Source organism: Castanea sativa, chromosome 4 (assembly GCF_040712315.1).
Source record: "Castanea sativa cultivar Marrone di Chiusa Pesio chromosome 4, ASM4071231v1".
NCBI classification, from domain to species: Eukaryota; Viridiplantae; Streptophyta; class Magnoliopsida; order Fagales; family Fagaceae; genus Castanea; species Castanea sativa.
In genome coordinates this window covers 24,725,196-24,745,537 of record NC_134016.1, presented here as the reverse complement: position 1 = coordinate 24,745,537, position 20,342 = coordinate 24,725,196, and the positions used below count along the sequence as shown (strand labels likewise).

General features: G+C 35.7%; 2 protein-coding genes across 2 annotated transcripts; both read right to left on the bottom strand.

Moving 5' to 3' along the window:
- Positions 1-568: 568 nt before the first annotated feature.
- On the bottom strand, positions 569-2,285 carry LOC142631768 (U-box domain-containing protein 21-like). The gene has a single exon (XM_075806080.1). It carries the CDS (start codon positions 2,136-2,138, stop codon positions 831-833), a length of 1,308 nt encoding a protein of 435 aa, XP_075662195.1. The 5' UTR covers positions 2,139-2,285; the 3' UTR covers positions 569-830.
- An 8,280-nt stretch (positions 2,286-10,565) lies between these two features.
- On the bottom strand, positions 10,566-18,106 carry LOC142632618 (uncharacterized). Its single transcript, XM_075806991.1, has 8 exons — positions 18,008-18,106; positions 15,529-16,552; positions 14,577-15,394; positions 14,302-14,507; positions 14,074-14,206; positions 12,517-13,611; positions 11,444-11,648; positions 10,566-11,395 (listed from the first exon to the last, which is right to left on the bottom strand). Exons 1-8 carry the CDS (start codon positions 18,104-18,106, stop codon positions 10,566-10,568), a joined length of 4,410 nt encoding a protein of 1,469 aa, XP_075663106.1.
- Between the last annotated feature and the right edge of the window lie 2,236 nt (positions 18,107-20,342).

Below are 20,342 nucleotides of genomic sequence, written 5' to 3'. Positions count from 1 at the left end.
ATTTTCTTAATTTGGCAAGAAAATTACATACCTTATGGGGAAGCATGGTGCTTTACTCAAGATACACATGTAACTCAAGAGTTTTCTAAAACGATTGTTACAAGTTCTTCCATTTCCCTAAGTCTAATTGGATTTAAATAACCGTTCAATTGATAATTCAACTGATATTAATAGAGATTGCTCAATCAATTAGAAATTTTGAACAGCAAAATGTCTAATGACACAACAAATTTCACAACTGTTAAGATGACTAATTGTGATTGGTGTATAATAAAAGTAATGTTAATGATAATTCAGTAATAGTGATTCACAATCTGTCACCTTATCAAGTTATGAAATTTGTTGTGTTTGTAGAATTGTTATTAGAACAGATGAGGATGTGCAAATGTGATTCTACTATTAGTTCATAGAATGAGAGACTTTATGAATAGATTTTGAAATGTTAGGAACATAAAGGCTTCCAAATTTACCCGTTAAATGAATTAATTCCTTCGCTGAGCTATTCAGCGGATCAAAACATTACCATAGCAGCTTATGAGAAACAGGATTGTGCTTTGATCCAATATTGGTGAATAATCTTTACAGTTTCATTAATTAGTTGTAGGAAAGCTTGAAACCTCAAATTTGAGATTTGAAACATATAGGCCGAAAATATAAATACAAGTTTTGTGTTATATGGAAAGAATTAAACCTAGACTCGACTCCTGCATGGCATATTTGCACCAATTTGGTACATGGTCCACAACAAATTATTACCAATAATTATGCACTTTGAAAAAACTAGAAACGAATCAGCAAATACAACAAATAAAGAATTTTTCTTCACAATTTCAAAATGACCGTTTGAGATTCTTGAAATCTACAGAGTCAATGCATTCCAAACCAGCCCTGTAAGGATTCAACAATTTCATAAGCACAGTTGCTTTCTCCTTTGCCTCATCACCACAACCAACCTGTAATACTAACAACAGCTTCTGAAAGGCACCAACTTGAAGAGCTTCTACCAGAACTCTTCCTTCATCCCTTCCTCCATATTTGCAGAGCTTCAAAAGAGCAGAAATTGAATACTCAGTCGCCAAGTCCGATACCCGCAAAATCTTCTTCACCAAGACCGGTACGGTTAAGGCATTACTTTGAGCCTCTTCTCTCCCCTCTTTGCAGCCACAAAGTCCATCAAAAGCACCCAAAGCCTTCTCGCATATGCTTTTGTCTGAGTCAACAAGAATCTCTAACAATAAAGAAACCAAACCGGTCTTAACAAATGTTAATTTGATCTTCTCACTAGAACAAGGAAAAGAGATCAGGTGGAAAATTATCGTGAGGGAAGCTTTTGTAATAACTGGACAAATTTGCTTTCTAATGAATTCAACTAGTATTTCAATCACCCCCTCTATGTCTGAAAGCTTTTCCACAATGTGCTGATCACAAGAAACAAGCTCTTTCAATGCTACTATGGAATTTTGCTTTGGTGAAAGATCTTTGCACCTCAAAAACGAAACCATGCAACGTAAAGAAGCTTGTGTTCCTAAGGATATTTGGGTTTCAACATCAAATGGAAACATCCAATTCAGTGCACACAAAATCTCTTCCAACACAGTTGCATTTCTCTCAACAGAGTCATTTGCAAATGCATCAAAGGCAGCAGCAAGTACAGCAGCTGCCCCATTCGCAACGATGCACCTCCTATTTCGTTCACTCTCCCCACCCCATTTCTCAATTGTCTGCACCAATTCCAAGCACCTGTATTGATCCAATCGCCGCGCTGAAGCTACAACACTGAAAAGAATCTCTGAGATCTCAACTGGGGAGACTGGGATTCTCGGTGTTGGAATGCGTTCAACTCCAAAATTCTGTTTCTCCACGCACCAATCTTGGATCATTTTCCTAAGTGTGTGGTTAGGAATCTGATCAAAATTCCTCAGAATCTGATTCGTTGCCGGGCACGTAAAATTCCCGGCTTCAAGCCAGGTTTCAATGCTTTCACGATCATATGTTATCCCGGAAGACAATGTGACAGGATCCTTCATTAATTCAAGTGATATCGGGCACCGAAAATGATTCGGGACCACGAGCTCTACGTCAGGTTGCTTTTTACCAGCATGGTGAGCGACTCTTCTTCTTCTCCAACCTAAAACCATTCCTACAAATCTGAGAATACCAACTAAGAACACAAAGAAGCAAAAGAATTTACTAATTTAATTTTCTTCCTGGTTTTTTTTTTTTTTTTGGTGGAAAACTTGTGGGTCTAAATGGGGTTTATATAAACTTTATGTGCGTGTTGTGTTTAGCTTTGAGGCTTTTAAACACGGTGTTCAACTTCAAAGTTCGGACCTCGTAGCATAGAAAATAATTCAATAGAGAAGCATTCAAAGAATAATAGAGAAAGCATGAGTTTTTGTTTAGGATTTATGAGGTCTTGAATATTGACCGTTGAAGGTTTGAAAAATATACATGAAACCCAACCGTCAAAGGGGGGAAAGAGTAAAAGTAAGCCCTTTGAGTTCAAAGCCACCAAGTAAACGAAGGACATGAGCTGGGGTTTTATAGTTTTGACGCATTGACCAAGACTCCATAATCCTAGTCCAAATATGCACCCCAAAGCTTAATTAATGAATATGTGTTATCAAAGTCATAGCCATCTAATTGCATCAAGGGACCTTATAACTTATGTGCTAATTAATTTCCTTGACTGAACACGTTATATAGGTTTGAAGAATTCTATAAAATCAACGTCTATAGACAAAATAATTTGTCAAAATTTTACCTACGACAAATTATTAATGATAGATAAAAAAAATATGTAGTCAATTATAACACCTATTTTCACAATTATTTTATGTGATAAACTGTAATTAGTTAATTGTTATTTTCATATGATCTCACCAATTTTTTTTACCACCACTTACAATCAATTACATCATATAATTGAGAAAATAGATAAGAAATTGACTATGATCTTAAAATTTTTCAAAATACGTTAATAAGGAACTCAAATGAGGACTAATTAATAAAAGCCCACTAACTCACCTGCTTCGAAAGATGTGAAAATTTGTATATGTTGCTTGCTTTTATATATATATATATATATATAAACTACAGGTAAGAATCACGTAAATTTGGGACTATAAAAAAGGTAACCCCGTATGTGACAGAAATGCTGACAATGTTTCAGTTTTATCTGCTACTAGAGCAATTATCTGGAATTTCAAATTTACATATATCTATATAACTGTGTAATGTGTGTCACGTAACTGTACATGTTCAGCAGTCACGTCACTTTGTAAAAGAATTTAGTTGGCATGAACCATTATTATATCAATTCTCCACGGTCTCAATCACGTATTATATCTAATTAGACCTATGTAAGTCACGTATTGTATTACGTAGTCGTCATTGTAGAAAGGAGTTCAACGTACTCTTCATACTTTTCCTTGAAAGAAAAGTAAAGAAAAAAATTTAAAAAAAAAACTTAAAAAGATGAAAAAGAAAGAGTGGTTGGATCGAGGTTCTATTTAAACTTTGGTTTGTAGGCCGGTGATAGAGTTGAGTAAGTTTGAAAAGTTCAAAATTGATTTGGTTAATTGTATTTCAAACTTGAGTTTTTGGCAAATTACCTTCTCGTTAAATAAGAGGTTTAGTATTCAAAACTTATGCATTTATACCAAAAAAAAAAAAAAATATATATATATATATATATATATATATGAGTTTGTGCTTTATCATTAAGCTAGATTAACTAATTAACGCTTCGTTTGTTTCGAAGTAAAACTTTTTTAAGAAAATATTTTACATATTTATCATGTTCGTTTTGTTGTAAAATTTAGTCAACTGTAAAATATTTTTCGGTCAAACTGTAAAATTAAAGCAAAAAAAAGTAAAATATTTTACGCTTGAAATTTCGGTAAAACATTTTACATTTTACAATCTCTCACGCGTAGAGATCACATTGACAGACCGCCACTCCTAACTCTCTCCCAAGCTTGACAGGGAGAGCACCCACTAGCAATACAATCTTCAATGCCAGAGATGGCATCTCTTCGCTGCAAGTCAAGCATCGAAATTGCAATTTGTGTTTGCTGATCTGGTTTTTTCTTTTTTTTTTCCTAAGCCCTTTAGATCTGGGTACGTTTTATACAAATCTCTACCGCTAGGCCCTGTCATACAAAAATTTTGTAGATCTCCACTTGTGTCATGCAAATTTGGGTTTTTTTTTTTTTTTTTTTTCTGGTATGCAAAACTATGTTTTTTGGCTTTTGCAGATCTGATTTTTTTTTTGGGTTGCAAATCTGTTTTTTTTTTTTTTATAGCTAATATGAGTTTGGGTGGTTTGATTCATGGCTGTGTTTCTTATTAAAATTTGATAATTTCAACTTAGGATGGTGAGAATTTTGAGTTTGGTTGTTTCTAATTGAAGATTTTCTTTTTTTCATTTTACACTTGCAAATGAATTTTCAAGTTCAAACTCAAACACTGTAAAAAGAAAATACTTTTGGTAAAATATTTTCGGTGTAAAATATTTTACATTTGAAAATATTTTACATTGAAATAAACAGAGCGTTAAATGTAAACTTAGTTCGTTTATTTCTTGAACTGATTTGAAGGTAAAATTAAAGTTCTTAGATTTTTTTTTTTAAAAAATTTGGCAAAGGTTTTACTACATAATAGGTTATGTGGTAGCAAAAAGAAAGCAACATGTGTCTAAAGGTCATATACAATATGCATATGATCAGGTGGACCCTTAGACACTTGTCACTATCTTTTTGCTGCCAAATAATCCATTATGCAGCAATTGCTGCATAAAACCTTCCCTTTTTTTAGTTTCTTTTGAACTTATTTATTTTCTCAATAAAATAAAAAATAAAAGCTTCTATCATTTTCGGTTTTAAAGGGGGAATGTATAACCTGGTGTCACTGGTTGAGGGATGGAGGGGGCTGGCTCTTAAAAATTAATCCTTGTAATTTTACCAAAAAAAAAAGTAAGTTTATGAACTTCCCTCAAAATTTAAAATCTAGCTTTACCGGTTCATGATTTTAAACTTGCATTTGTTAGGGTCATTAGCAACCTATATCCAAAACATGTCCAATTATATTTTGAGTTGTAATTGGTTCATAGTATCTAGAAGTATGTTTGAAGACATGAGAGATTACTCAAGAGTCTACTATATATCACTACTGCAAGCTTCACTGCATCTCGACTAATCAAGGATGACTTATTTTCTATACTAGCCTCAATCAATCAAGATTCGAAAATTCTTTTTTTTGTTGTTTTACATATTTTTTTAAAGTGAGTTATATCAGTGGGTTTTTGTAACCTTAATAGAGAGCCTTAGAAAGGTTCATTATGCATGTCTTTCAAAAATGTCGTAGAAGTAGAATCCCCTAGATAGTCGTAGAGAAAACCTTAACTTCCAACTATTGAACCCATGAGTTTAGAAACACAAGAGAATGAGATTTTATTGCAGCTGTTGTGCACCAAGAATTTCATACCAAGCATCATCTTCGACACCAACTATTGATGATTCTATTTTTGTATTATGTGAAGTTATTGCACAAACCTACATCCATCAAACTATTGTTGTAGTGTAAGACACAGATTGGGCGTTCGTGCATTGAATAGATTCATGAGATTGAATAGATTTACGAGGTAAAAAATTCCAACTGGGTTAGTGTTGCTTGTGCTCACTTGAGTAAGTTCTATAAGTAGCAATGATAGAATCAGGTTATATTCTATATTGTAAACTTTAATTCAATTCTATTTTAGTGAATTTTTTAGTTGACAATAAGCTACTGACCATCTTTTGTGTATTTTTCGTTAGAGTTTTCCTATCATAACCGTATCACTATGTCCATATTTATTTTTTTTCTACTGTACTTTATTATTGTGATATGGTTGTACTTATCACATGCTAAATTGAACTTTTGCAAAATTTGCTTGATTAATCAGCTTGGTTGATTTCTAAAACCAAGTGGGCTCTAGAACTAACATTCATGAATTTTTTGATTGAATTATTATTCACAGAAAGAGCCTCGACTAAAATTGGTATCCTCCTCAATAAGTCCATGCTAGTAGTTGTTTACTTAAATTATTCTCATCTCACAATAGATCATAACCGTAATTATAGCATCCATGAGTTGGTTGACCTAAGTGTTTGATTTTTTGCGATCCAAATTAGCACCTCTCTCTCTCTCTCTCTCTCTCTCTCTCTCTCTCTCTCCATAGATTTAGCTCCACATGATGAAGTTGTTCCCACCAAGATCCATTATATACTAAGATATCATAAAATAATAATGATTATTAAAAAATAATAATACTAGAACAAACTTACTGAACAATATATGGAAGATCACATTCATCCAGGCTTGAAATGTTAAAGGTGCATTAGTGAGGCTATAAGGCATCACTAAAAAATAAAAGGTTTCATATAAGTGTGGAATGACAAATTTGGAAAATTATCGATCAGATCAAATGGTAGCTTGAGGAAAGGTCCAACTCCGAAAAAACATTTGCTTGATATAGTTCATCTATCAACTACTCATCAACAACTAGCTTTGGGAAATTTTTCTTTAATGGTGATCTTGTCTAAGAGTATGTTTTACCTGGTGGATTATAAGGGGAAAATGCGCAATCTTAGATGATATCACCAAAAAAAATAAATTTCATTTGGCTTTGCAATTTCTTCAAACCCGCATTCTAAAAAACACAATTAAACCACAATTTGAAGTTGCAGGATCGAGGTTGCTTTTTAAGAAAAATTCTTTTGATGCCAAGAAATTATAAAGTAACTTGTGACTATAGGGCCAACATTTTGACCTCGTACTACATCCCTATAAAAGAATGTCACATTAATAAAATTGATTGCATAAGCCTTTGATGCCATGTAATTGAAATCATAAATTTGCTGCTATAAATCTAAGTTTTCTTTCTTCGGAAATTTTATGGTGGATTCAAATTTGAAATCTCAAAATCATTTTGAGGCAATATTTGCATATTGGCTCTCTCTCTCTCTAGTTGAAAGGGACTTTTGATTAACAAGAACGGAAGAGAGTGACTATGGTTTAGCTTCTTCTTCTTTGCAGATAAACCTACCCCCATTGTAATTGATTTAGAGCTTCATCCATGATCTTAGATTTTCAATATGAAAGCCTAATTTTGTAAATGCCATACAACAACTCTCCACATTTGCACATTCTCTTTATTCTTATATGTTCTTCATGTTTGGAAAATGTCTTCACAAAAGTGTTCCTTTATCTTCGTGCATCAAAGGGATTCACAAAGAAAATGGGAAAAACTTTTTCCTTAGTCACATTCCTACACTCGACAATCTTCATAAGTTCATTTAAGCACCAAGACCAACTCACATTGTTTTTGGAGAGAATGATAACTACAAATCTCAAAATTTCCATCACCTATATCACAACTAAATGAGTTGTTGTCGTAGATAAAACAAGTCTATCACATATATTGGTTTTATTGCAATAGCCCAAAATTATGTTCATTTCCTTACTTCCACGCGTCTTTACTTTATAAGATTCAATTAATTGCACATAACGCATTGCAATGACATGGTCAGTTGCAATATGTTGTCGTAACAACTAGATTCATTTTAATACAATATGGCAATGATTTTTTCATTGAAATATCATTAAAAGATTGTACTTATTGCCATGAAACCTTTTGAATAAAATTATTTTTAAAATATCACGAAGAAAGTTATTGCAACAAAACTTTTTTGTAGCAATAACTTATTGTGACAGACTTTATTGCAACAATGTGCAAAATAACTTTTTTGTTTCCGTTTCAATAAGATCTTATTGCAACAATTTTGATTTTATTGCAACAAAAAATTTCATTGCAAAAACTTGTAATGGACATATGTCATGTTTGTCAGAAATTTATTTGAACGAGATTATAATAGTAAATTTGCCATTATCAATGGAGCTTTTAACCGAGCTTCTTAAATTGGATCTAACAAACTACAAAAAGCTTTCAAGTCTTCTAAGCGTCATTTGTAATATGACATCTCTAAATACTCTCACTCTATCTTGTTGCTCAAAACTTGACAAAATGCTAGAAAATTTCAAAAATCTTGAAGACCTAAAGGAACTCGATATGAGGGAAACTGCAATAAGAGAGCTACCTTTATTGATTCTTCTCTTAAAAAATCTCAAAATACTTTCTTTGTAGGGGTGTAAGGGTCTTCATCTAAATCATGGATATGAAATAAGCTTCCTAATTGGATTTGTTAAGTTTTTGTGCATTAACCAAATTGAACTTAATTAAGTCACTACAATCTTCAAGCAATCCCCTATAACATTAACTCATTGTCTACATAGAAGGATTAAATCTAATTGGAAATAAATTTGTTTATCTTTTTTAATGTATTAATAAGCTTTCTAATTTGATAAGTTTTTGTGTAGAGAATTGCACGCCTATTCAATTATTGCCAAAGTTTCGGTTTTTGAAAGAGAAAACAATTGAAGTTGTTGCAAATGGTTGTAACTCACTAGAACCAACATTACCAATTACAACAAAGTATCCCCATGTCTTTCTAATGTTTCTCAATTGCCTTCAATTTGATAACAATCAAGACATATTCTCAACAATGCTAAGACAACATTTTTAGCTCTCTCTCTCATAGTTTTTAACATCATGGTTGTAAAACAAAGAGATTTGACCTTATCATTCCTAAAAGTGAAGTCTTGAATTGCTTTATGAAAAATTCTGGTTTTGCATCTCATGCAAAACCCACAGCGGAAGCGACGAACTAGGATCTATTTCATTCATGATTGATAACGTGCACAATGTAAATTTCAGAATTTAAGAACAAGATGGCGTACCTTGGTGTAGAGAAATTCAAAACAAAGATTAGAAGCACTTGGGAACACTTTTAATCTTCACTCTAATTCCACTTTACGCCCAAGATGTGTGGTCTCTCAATCAGTTTTCAAGGGAGAATGAAAGTGTGTCTCACACTCTCTCATACACCGTTTCTTTTTTTTTTCCTAATCTCTTCTTATAAAAATTCTGTATGTTTCTCCCTTTATAACTAACTGATTATCTAATTGGGTTGGCCTATTGGGCCTTTCCAATTGGGCTTTAGTGTGTGGCTTGGAGTGGGACCAAAAGGGACCAATAAGACACTAGCTCCAATGGGCCTTGGGCTTTTCCGTCAACTCTTGACAAGTCCAAAGTTACCATTAATTATATTTAATACCACTATATAAATATAATTGCACTCTAGGCCTTATTAATAAATTATATCCCAAGACTTTATTATACACGTAACCCTTTCATAAAATATTCGTAGTAACACAAAGTCATAAATATAAACTGCCACTTTGTAAATTACTACATCTTATCCTTGAGTACCCGGTTTAATTCTTTAAAGTTATTCATTATATATTTATGAAATCCAATTTCATAAATATATACTTTAGTAATTTCTTACTAAAGTGGTTAGGCCTAACTCTCTGAATAACTGAAACCATTAAACTTATCTCAATGGAATATTTTATATCTCTATCAAGAGACTATGAATTCCATCTTGAGAATATATGTTCCATCAACACTAAATGTGGCTGCCCAACATACTGAGGTTTTGACCGTCACTTCAGATCTCACTCCTGATATATCAAAACAACCTACACTTCATGATCAGGTCCATTATTCTCTCAGGATTAAGAGTTCATGCAAATAGAAGTCGTGAGATTTATTATTCATTTGACAGTCGTTACAAGAATAATAAATCTCACAACGGTCCTGTTCAATATGTTTTAACTCTTAAAACATATCAACATATCAACTAGAAGTTTCCACTTCCATGATCAAGACAAATCATCGTAGTTGACACGTTATAGTCTTCGCAGATGAAATGCCCAATTTCATCACCGACTACGAACTATAAATTCTGAGTTTACAAAGAACTTGTGATTTACATCTTCTGTGACTTTTCACATAAATCACATACAATGCATCTCATGGACTATATGATAATGTCCTATATTCATGTTACCATTATTTTAGATAATAATAAAATAACTTTATCAATCACAATATTAAGTCATACATCATGTCTTACATAATGTCATACATAATATCATACATAGCATCATACAATAGGATTTAAGGGCACTAATCCTAACACTTTAGCCATAAAAGTTTGGAACCTTTAATAAATCTACAAGTTCCTTTATGTAAAAATGAAAAAATAGAATGGTTTAGGTGTATGTGTGGTTTTTGAACTCCTTAAGCATCATCCACTTCATAGACTTAATGTGCAAGATTGGATATTTATAAATATATGCACTATCTTAAGGTGTCACATTAAAGCCAACAAATGCTCATATCCCTATTTTCCTTTCTTTTTTTTTTTTTTTTTGGTAAAGGACGATTCATTAAACAAACTCAAAAGAAACAAGAGGTTCAAGACATATCCTGTTAAAATACATCCCATTGAGGTCATCCTCATACACATCAACATGTCCACAAGCGGACTATCAAATAAAGAAAATTCAGAAACCTGGCTAAAGCCCAACCTAGCAAGTCTATCAGCATAACAATTAGCTTAGCAGAAATAATGCATAATCTGAATTTGCTGCATGAGAGAAACCAAAACTCTACAATCATCCAAGATAGGGGAGATAGAATTATTAGCATAAGAAGGATTATTTAGGACATTTACAATGGACTCAGCATCAAGCTCAATCACAAGGGCTGCTATATTCAACCTTCTACAGAGCAGAAGGCCCTCCCTTAAGCCCAACAACTCAACTGCAAAACTGTTGGTGGTGCCAATTCTCTTGTTGAAATCGCTAATCCAATGCCCATTAGCATCTCTAATAACCTCTCCACAGCAAGCTAACCCGCTACCTTCCTCTGCCAAGCCATCTGTGTTGAGCTTTAACCATCCTTCAGGCGGCTTCTCCCAACAAAAGCTTCTCATTACCTTCCGTGTTGAAACTCTCAGAGATGACACACAGTGGATAAACTCCCAAGCTTGGTTCAAAATAACCCCAGCCAGCTTCGGATTGCTACTCTTATTGCTGAAAACAAAACCATTCCTACTTTTCCATATATTCCACATAGCAAAAGGAAACATAATCCTCCATGGGGGGTTGGCAGCAAGCAAGGAACAATTATTCCTACCAATAATAGACAGCCAAGTCTGTAAATCACTTCTCCAAAAACCATGATTTATGGATGTAATGCCCAGCTGATTCCAAACATGCTTGATATGAGGACAGTCGCGGAGAGCATGCAAAATAGTTTCCGAACCTCTTTGACAATTAGGACAAATGTTATCATTAACTACCCCTCTTTTCCCAAGGCACACCTTGACCCCAATACTATTATGAGCATACAACCATAGGAAAGTCTTGATTCTTGGAAGCGTGTCTGCTTTCCAAATTCAATTGGCCAAAAAAGGGGAAGCTTCCATGAGACCTATAGCAATCTTGTAAGCACTCTTTAGCTCAAAAGTGCCTTTAGAAGATCCTGCCCAAGCTAATTTATCAATGCCTCTACTCATAAAGGCAGTGGGAGTGGCTTGAATCATCATCTTAATCTCTTGAGGAAATTCAAAGGGAATTTTTCCCCAATCCCAACCCGTGTCCAACATGAAGTCCTTAATCTCCAAGGAGCTTGCTTCCTGAGTAATGGGACCTTGAATGAGTTGCCTAAGAGGACATCTATGAGTCCAATTGCTATCCCAAACACTCAACCCACTGTCCTACCAACCAGCCATCTACTACCCCTATTAAAGGTATCCATACCTTTTTTCATAGCAGTCCAAACAGACGAGCAAGGAAGCTTATTCGCATTAGAGGCACTACTTCTCCTTGGGCTACAATACTTCTTCTTCAAAACTTAGGCCCAAGGTGCTTCTCTTTCAATATTGAACCTCCAATTTAGCTTAGAAAGGAGGGCAACATTCCTTCCCTTAGCTGACTGCAACCCAAGCCCCCCTTCCTCCTTTGGTTTTGTGACCTTATCCCAACCAACCCAATGAATTCTTCTAATAGTGTTAGAAGACCCCCATAAGAAATTTTGATTTACCCTATCCAACCCCTCCAAGATTTTGCTAGGAAGGTGGGAGCATTGCATAACGTAGGAGGGTATAGTAGCTAAAGAAGCTTGAATCAAAACAGTCTGGCCCGGCCAGCCAAAGAAAGCAGATTGGCTTTCCACCCTGAAAGCTTTTTCTTCACCCTTTCAAGGATAAAGTTGTAATCTTGAGATGAAGATCCAAGGTGCCTAAGGGGAAACCCAAGGTACTTACCAAGAAAAGGGGTAGAGCTAAAGCCAAGGATATCACACAGCAACTCCCTAGTATCCCTATCCACATTTGGGGAAAAATAAACTCTGAATTTAGCCTCACTAATTGTCTGCCCGGATAATAAACAAAATTCATCAAGAACATCTCTAATGGCTAAACAATTTGTACAATCAGCTCTAGCAAAAAAGAGAAGATCATTTGCAAACATGAGATGAGAAAAGGTAGGGCCACTTTAGGAGACTTTCACAAGACACCGCTTGGCACTACACTTCTCCTCAATAAGCTGACCCAAATAGTCCATGCAAAGGATAAAAAGGTAAAGAGATAGCGGATCGCCTTGCCTTATCCCTCTTGAAGGAAATATAGGATCCGTAGCTTCACCATTAATCAAGATGGATGTGGAAACTGTGGAGACAGGGCTCATGATTATGTCAATAAGATCAGCTGGAAGGTTGGCCCTAAGAAGAGCTTCTCTAATGAAGTTCCACTCTAGCTTGTCATAAGCCTTTTCCAAATCAATTTTTAGAGCCATATACCCCACTCTACCTCTCTTCTTCCCAAGGGAGTGGATCATCTCCTGGGCAATAATAGCATTGTCTACTCCCTTTCTTCCTGGCACAAAAGCCGCTTGGAGAGGAGAGATGAGTTTATCCCGATAAGGCCTCAGCCTAGTCACAATAATCTTTGTCACCACTTTGTACACCGTGTTGCATAAACTAATGGGTCTATAGTTACCCAACGTTTCTGGTCCTTGAATCTTTGAAATTAGGGTAATATGAGTTCTATTCAAATAGTCAGGAACCCTCCTGTCATCAAAAATCTTTTGTACCTCACTAACAACCGATCTCCCCACAATTGGCCAAAACCTTTGAAAAAAACCTGCATGCATGCCATCCGGACCAGGTGCTTTAAATGGTTTTAAAGACCACAAAGCACTTTTAATTTCATCTTTAGAAGCACCACCACTAATATTCTTCTTTTCCTTCTTAGTAAGTCTAGGCTGCCATTGAGAAATAGGAGGATCAGCTCTAATAGCACAAGTTAGCGATGTAGAATTAATCCCTTCAAACCCACTCCTAATGAAGTTCTTAATCTCTTCCTCTTCATAAATCCAATCACCCATGACATTCTTGATTGCCAAAATCTGGTTCCTTTTCCTTCTAACAAGAGTCGAAACATGATAAAATGCCGTATTACGGTCACCCTGCATCATCCAATTAACCCTAGACTTCAAAGCCCAAAGTTCCTCCTCCTGATTTAGCACTAAATCAAGCTCCTTCAAAAGACCTTTCTCCAAATTAAGAAGGAAATTAGAAGGCCTATTTGCAACAGCCCTCTAAATGCCATTAATCCGAGCCATCAAATTCTTTTTCCTAGTAAAGATGTTGCCAAACTGATCCTTGTTCCAGGTAGCAACTATCCTAGAAAAACTTTCTAAGGCATCAGCTAACCCACTACCCCCTTCCCAAGCTTCAGAAACAATGCTTGGGAAGGACGCATCCAAAAGCCAGCAAGTTTGAAACCTAAACGGTCACTTTTTAATCGCATTAGCCCTAGGTAGCATCTCCAATAGAACAAGACAATGATTGGAATGACTTCTAGTGAGATGGGTGACCCTAGCTTCTAGATATAACAAGCACTACTTAGGATTAACAAAAAATCTATCTATTCTTTCTTGAATTAAAGCTTGGACTTCCCTCTTATTCGTCCAAGTGAAACGAGGGCCCGAAAACCCAATATCTACCATATCGCACTTATCAAGACACTCCTTGAACAATAGGGACCTATTAACACTCACTGCCCTACCACCAAACTTATCCTCATCCAATAGAGGTTCATTGAAATCCCCTGCTATGACCCACGGCAAACTATGAAGCTCAGCCAGTTTCATGAGATTATTCCATAACACTTGTCTCTCAGCATTCCTAGGGCTGGCATACATAGTTGACAATAACCAGGTAGCGTTAGAAAACCGTACCTTAACCATGACATGTATTTCCTGCTCAGTGTTAGAAAGTGAAGACACCTCCACCCTATCCGAATCCAGAGAACCCAAAGACCACCAGCAAACCCAATGGTATCAGTATGAATCGCCTTATCAAAAGGAAGCTTATCAGTTAGCTCCCTAGCTCTTTCCCCTCCAACCCGGGTCTTCATCACAACTAAAACAGCTAGATTGTGATTCTGAACCAGCTCTCTAACACGATTATGAAAAGAGGGCTTACGGGCACCCTACAATTCCAAACGATTATATTCATGAGGAAACAGTGGGTAGGAATTAGGTACTCAACAAAAGGTTGCATCAGCTTCGCCTCCTCCCTCAAAATCCATCCGGTCTGCTTTAGCACCTTCCGCATTTGTCCCTTTCCCATAATGTAAGTGAGAATTAGTTGCCTCTCTAGCAACCTCCTTTCTGCCAAGCACTCCATTTGATTCACACTGCACAAAGCAACCGTCTGAGGTACCTAAAGTAGACTTTCTCACCCTTGCTACAGAAAATTCCACCACGGGTTTAAAGCTTTCTCCCAAGCCGGATTTGTTCGAAGGACCCACCCATTCCTCACACTCATCTTTGTCGAAAGAACCGCAAACTTCCATACTGTCTTCAACTCCCCACTGAACCACCCCAACACTCGAGTTGGATTTTCTCTTATCTTCGCCAACACTACCTCGAGAATCTCCACAATTACCCCCTCTAAATTGACAACCCATCTCGGACCAAACAGCAGCATTGAACTGAAATCCCTTGCTTGCATCTCCATCACAGATCCCACCATCCTTCACTAACTCTTCTGTATTGCCCTTCACGTGCTCACCAAGAAATTTCCTTCCAATAACACTATCAAGGGCACTGAGTGAAGAATGTTGGGAAACCCTTTGTCTCTCTAAGACCTTTTTGCCCTTCACTGAGCTGTATTTTAGTGCTGTCTGGGATCTTAGCAAATTGGGCTCTTGATCCTGGGTTGAATTGGGTTGGGCCTGTTTTAAATCCTCATTCCTAATTTTTTGAATGGAACTCTCGACTTGGGCCCCCTCTAATACCCGTGTTGGGGAAAGCTTCCTTTTATTTTCCTTTGCTAGACCAAAAGCAACCTCGGCCCTGTCACTGCCTTGCATGCCTGGTGCATCCAGCATAATGTGGCCGTTAGAAACCCGTTCCTAACATTCCTTTGGCTAGGTGGGGACCCTCCACCTCTCTGAGATTTTGTTCCACTCCTCCTACATGCTACGACAACCCACAGACCGTATGTACCTACATGCACTACCTCCTGAACCGCATCATGCACTTGACTATTGGGCCCCACTCCATTCTTTGGACTATTGGCCTTACGCTTTTCGTGTGCTCCTTCACCCTCCTCCATACCGTCTTCCCGCAACACCTCTCTGGCCAGCGGCTCTTGCCGAATGGTGTATGGGCAGCTCTCCTTGCTATGCCCCATTCTACCGCACTTAAAGCAAAGCTTTTGAATGCCTTCATAACTCAAAGTTTGCTCTAATCTTCCAATCATGATAGCGGTGACCAACGGCTTTTCTACATCGATTTGCACACATAATCTAGCAAACCTCCCTCTGGTCTCCATTGTTGTGAATGTATCAACCCTTAAAACATTACCAATAGCTTTTCCAATGTGTTGTAGAGCATCCACATTATAGTACTCAATCGGTAATTCATAGAGCCTAATCCAAACTGCTATGGAGGACACATTGGCTGAGACTAGTCTGAAGTTTGGCTCCCACGGCCTAAAAGACAAGAAGTGGTCTCCAATAAACCACGGACCCTTCCTCAAGATATTTTCATCTTCTTTCAGTGACAATCTTGTGAGGAAACCATGCCCAAGGTCCACACAATCCAATCTTCCTGCTGGTTTCCACATTGCAAGAAGCTTAGCCTGAAGGAAATTTAGTCCCACAGTCCTTCCATACGCATTAACAATGAGAGCTCTAGACCATGGCCTTCTAATACGCTGCTTGAACTCCTTAGAAAATTTTACAGCAACCAGCCCTTGTCTAAGTGTCTCCACTTCTTCATCAGAATCAGCATCAGAGTCAACATCATCTTCCATAACAGCCCCAATGTTAAAAGCTTGAGTATAAGCCCCTGGTATTTCACCTACTAGCTTGTCTTTGAAAGACAAACCTTGTTTCCAAGAGCCAACGGCATTGCTTGGAGATGAAGGGCTTGAGCTAGGACCTTCACTGAATCCAGCATGAGAGACGTCTTTAACCTTCTTCTTGCCGCGGGCAAGTTCATCCTTTTCTTCACGAGAGAGAGAGAGCTTTCAAGAGTCATTTTTTTATTATATTGGTGACAAGAAGCAATAACCTCACATTTTTCCTTTCTTTTGGTTGTATGGAAGAATATGGCAAGGTTATATTGCCTCACTGTAGGTTTCCTATGTTGTCCCTAAATGTTTTGATAGTTGCTTCCAAGAAAGTTCAATTCAAAATGATAGGAATGAATCTTATTAAAGTTAGTATACAAATAAAGCTTTAACATTGATAGTCAGAAATCCTAGTGATATGAAGTGGTAGCTTTGAGAAATCAGGAATACTAAAAAACTTTTTCTTTGAAATTTTTGGTAGTCGCCATCTCTCTCCCTCTTATATTTCTTATTTGTGTTCAACTTATTGGCATATTCTTGTATTTTCTTTTTCTTTTTTACTATGCGACAAATGCCATTTTAGTTCAAGAATTTGTGTTACTAATTACTAGTCATGACAACGTTAATTGGATTTCATTAAGGACAAACTTTAAAGCTGAAATAGACCCCTTATTCAATTCCTTATATTTCAAGTCTTCAATTGCTTGTCATTGCCTTTTTTTTCTTCTTGTTTTTTTTTTTTTTTTTTGCTGCTGCGCACCCAAAAAGAGCACTACAAATGTTTTGCAACGATTTTCGGACCATTGCATAGCATATCCCCATTGCAACATTTATTGAGAATGCTGCAATTTTTTTTTTTTTTTTCAAGTTTTCTTTGCAATGATCTAAAAAACATTTTAATAAACCCTAAATTCACCTACTTAAAATTTAAAACTCATGCATCGATTCTAAAAAAAAACACCATAATATATTATAGTGTTTTAAGAGCTACTGCAATAAGTACTCTACAACGTTTTGTAAAATGCTGATACTAAAATTTTCAAATTGCAATAATAAAAAGAAATATTTCTCTTATAAACCAATATTTAATTACTTCTTGCAAAATTGAACAAATTTTTCATTTTAAATCCCAAATATTTTTCTTACTTTCACATGAGCAACCACACCAACTCGTGGATAGTCTTCTAAAATACAAAAAAGTGCTTAATTTTGCACATTTTAACCCAAACCTTCCCACATCAGTTTTTGTAAAAATGTCTAAATATACACCATGGTTTTGTAAATGAACAGTAACCGTGCATATATACACAGTTACTGTTTACTATGTAAATAATTTTTTTATTCTTTTTTTCTCTCTCCTCAATCTCTTTTTCTCATTTCTTTTTTACCTCACTTTCACTGTTACTGTTCACAGTATTAAAGAAATGAATATTTTATTTGAATAAATGTGTATAATAGACAAACTGATGTGAGTATTTTGTAAAAATAAGTGTATAAAATAAAAATAAAAAATAAATTTTAAATATACAAAATGAAAAAAATTTTACACATACTAACGTAAAAGCTCTCCATATGCATAATTTTAACACGCACACAATACAATTTATACATAATAGATAAATGCAAAACCTGAGAGAGGAGGATAGCTTGGCTTTGGACTCGGCTATCGATGAACTTTTTCACCTTAGCATGCAAAGATATTCCCTCTTTTTGGGTTTTTGGTTCCATTGGATACAATGATGAGATGAAATCAACATTTTTGAATCAGTATACTTCATTTTCCATATTCCAGAGAAAGATTAAGAATCTCCAACAAAGGATGATAATGCTTGCTTCAAGATTCAAGCAGTCACAAATCCTTTTAAGCAATGAATGGGATGAGTCCACTTTCCCTTTCTTTTGGTCAAATCAAATTCCCGGATTTTCTTGGCCCATAGAATATTTCTGCCATAGGTTTTCCTGATGATTTTTTTTCTTTGATTTCCTTAATTTGATACCCATGTTGATATAAGTGGTGAACTATTGGACACTATATGAATGTGTGACTTGAGAAAGGAGTGAGATTTTAGTCAGCTATGGCAGAAAATAAAAATTTATATGGGACAAGAAAATTTAGGAATCTAATCCAACCGAAAGACAGGGAAAGTGGATTCATCCCATTCATTGCTTGAAAGGATTTGTGATTTCTTAAATCTTGGAGCAAGCATTACCATCCTTTACTGAAGGAACAACATACCTCTTAGATCAATAATGTTTGGATTGCCCTTCAAAGTATTTGCCTATCGAAGACAAGGGGGCAAGAGATTACAAGGGAGGAATGCAGAGGAGGTGTGCGGCGATGAGAAGAACAGCGCCCTGTTTGTTGTGACTACGAGTGGGAAGTTTAGAGATGATGGCGTTTGGCATTGGGGAAAAATTACCCTAGTCCTAGGAAGATGTATTGTGATATTATATAAAACAAATTTTGAAATTTTTTGGATGCAAAAATTTTTTGTGACCTGCCCTTTCCCATCTCAAATTTGGATTTACTCTCAAAAAGAAAATATGAATCAGTTCTCAAAATTGACAAGCTTAAAGCAAAAAGTCTAAGATCACACACGTTTCTACAACTTAACCATATGATAAACCGTAATTGTATTACTTTTCACTAAGCACTAATGTTAAGCCCATGTGTAATTGGTGCATTCTAATTACAATTTGATATTTATACGGGTTGTGACAAAGTATGTGGCGAAGTGTACGACCCTACAAGAATTCATTGGTTAAAGGGATGTTGGAAGAAGTCTGATCTCGTTCCAACATGCAGTGAAATGAGTTATTGATGATTTTTTTTTTTCTCGGTATTCTTGCTCAAAGATCTTTTGGATTCTTTGTGATAACATCTTGCATGCAAAAAGTTCAAGCAATACAGACTTTCAGGTTGTGGTTTATGATCATATATTGAAGTTTTCATAAAAATAAATAAATAAATAAAACCAAAACAGATTTCCAGGTTGTTTTGATTTGTCATTAGTCACATTGTTTATTCTTACTAATTTACTCGTGGCCTTCATTCAATAAAAAAGGGAAAATTATGTGTGCTTGGTTGGTGCTAAATGAGAATTTAATGGGACTAGAACAAGTTTGGCGCTAGTAGAAGTATAAATCTCTTTTGATATCAGTTGCGATTCCTCCAACTTTGGATATTTAGATGGATACATAAGAAAAATACATTAACCTTTTTCATTCAACTGACTTCACCAACCTTTTGTATTCATTCATCTAACTCTAAGAAAGGATGATCAAAAATTTGATGCTTGTAAGTTTGGACTATCAACGAGTTAATTAATTAAGTCCTTTTTGGTAGGTTGACTTGAAACAACAATTTTAGATAAAGCTATCCAAATGCTGATCAATAGGAACAATACTTTTTCACCACTGCACCCCGTTAATATAATAGTCACTCCATAAGTACAAAGTTCTTGTAAGATGTGAGAGAGCAAGGGCCAGAATTCATGTCTCTATATAGAAGTTTCACATACATATACACATTTTTCATACATATACACATAAATTGAGTTAAAGTAAAATTTTTATTTTGTATAAAAAAAATAATAATAAATAAAAGCAACACTTTTTCTGCATGCTGTTTCAAATACTTAATTGTGATTTTATAAAATTGTTTTTTTCAAAACAGGCATTTAAAATTGATTGTTTTAAAAAAAACGCACTTTTACAAACAGCTAACCCAGAAAGACACACAGTGATATTATACACACAAGTCACGAACCATCTTCTTCGCAAAACCACCGGTGATGAAAAGGGACTATTGTTTGGGTGGATGATGCCTGTGTTTTGCATGTAAATTACCGATCTCTCAATCTGAGACTTTTAGTAGTAGGGGCAGGGGTAGCGGTAAGGATTGGAGGCTACTGGATTACGTCCAAGCTAAAGGGGAATGTGATGGTCGTGGGCTCATTTAGGA

Coding starts and splice junctions, on each gene's coding strand:
- LOC142631768 (XM_075806080.1), bottom strand. CDS start 2,138: ATGGTTTTAGGTTGGAGAAGAAGAAGAGTCGCTCACCATGCTGGTAAA.
- LOC142632618 (XM_075806991.1), bottom strand. CDS start 18,106: ATGGAACCAAAAACCCAAAAAGAGGGAATATCTTTGCATGCTAAGGTG. Junction 14,508..14,576: donor AGGGAGGAGGCGAAGCTGAT/GCAACCTTTTGT, acceptor TTGGAATTGTAG/GGTGCCCGTAAGCCCTCTTT. Junction 11,396..11,443: donor TGCTTACAAGATTGCTATAG/GTCTCATGGAAG, acceptor TTTGGAAAGCAG/ACACGCTTCCAAGAATCAAG.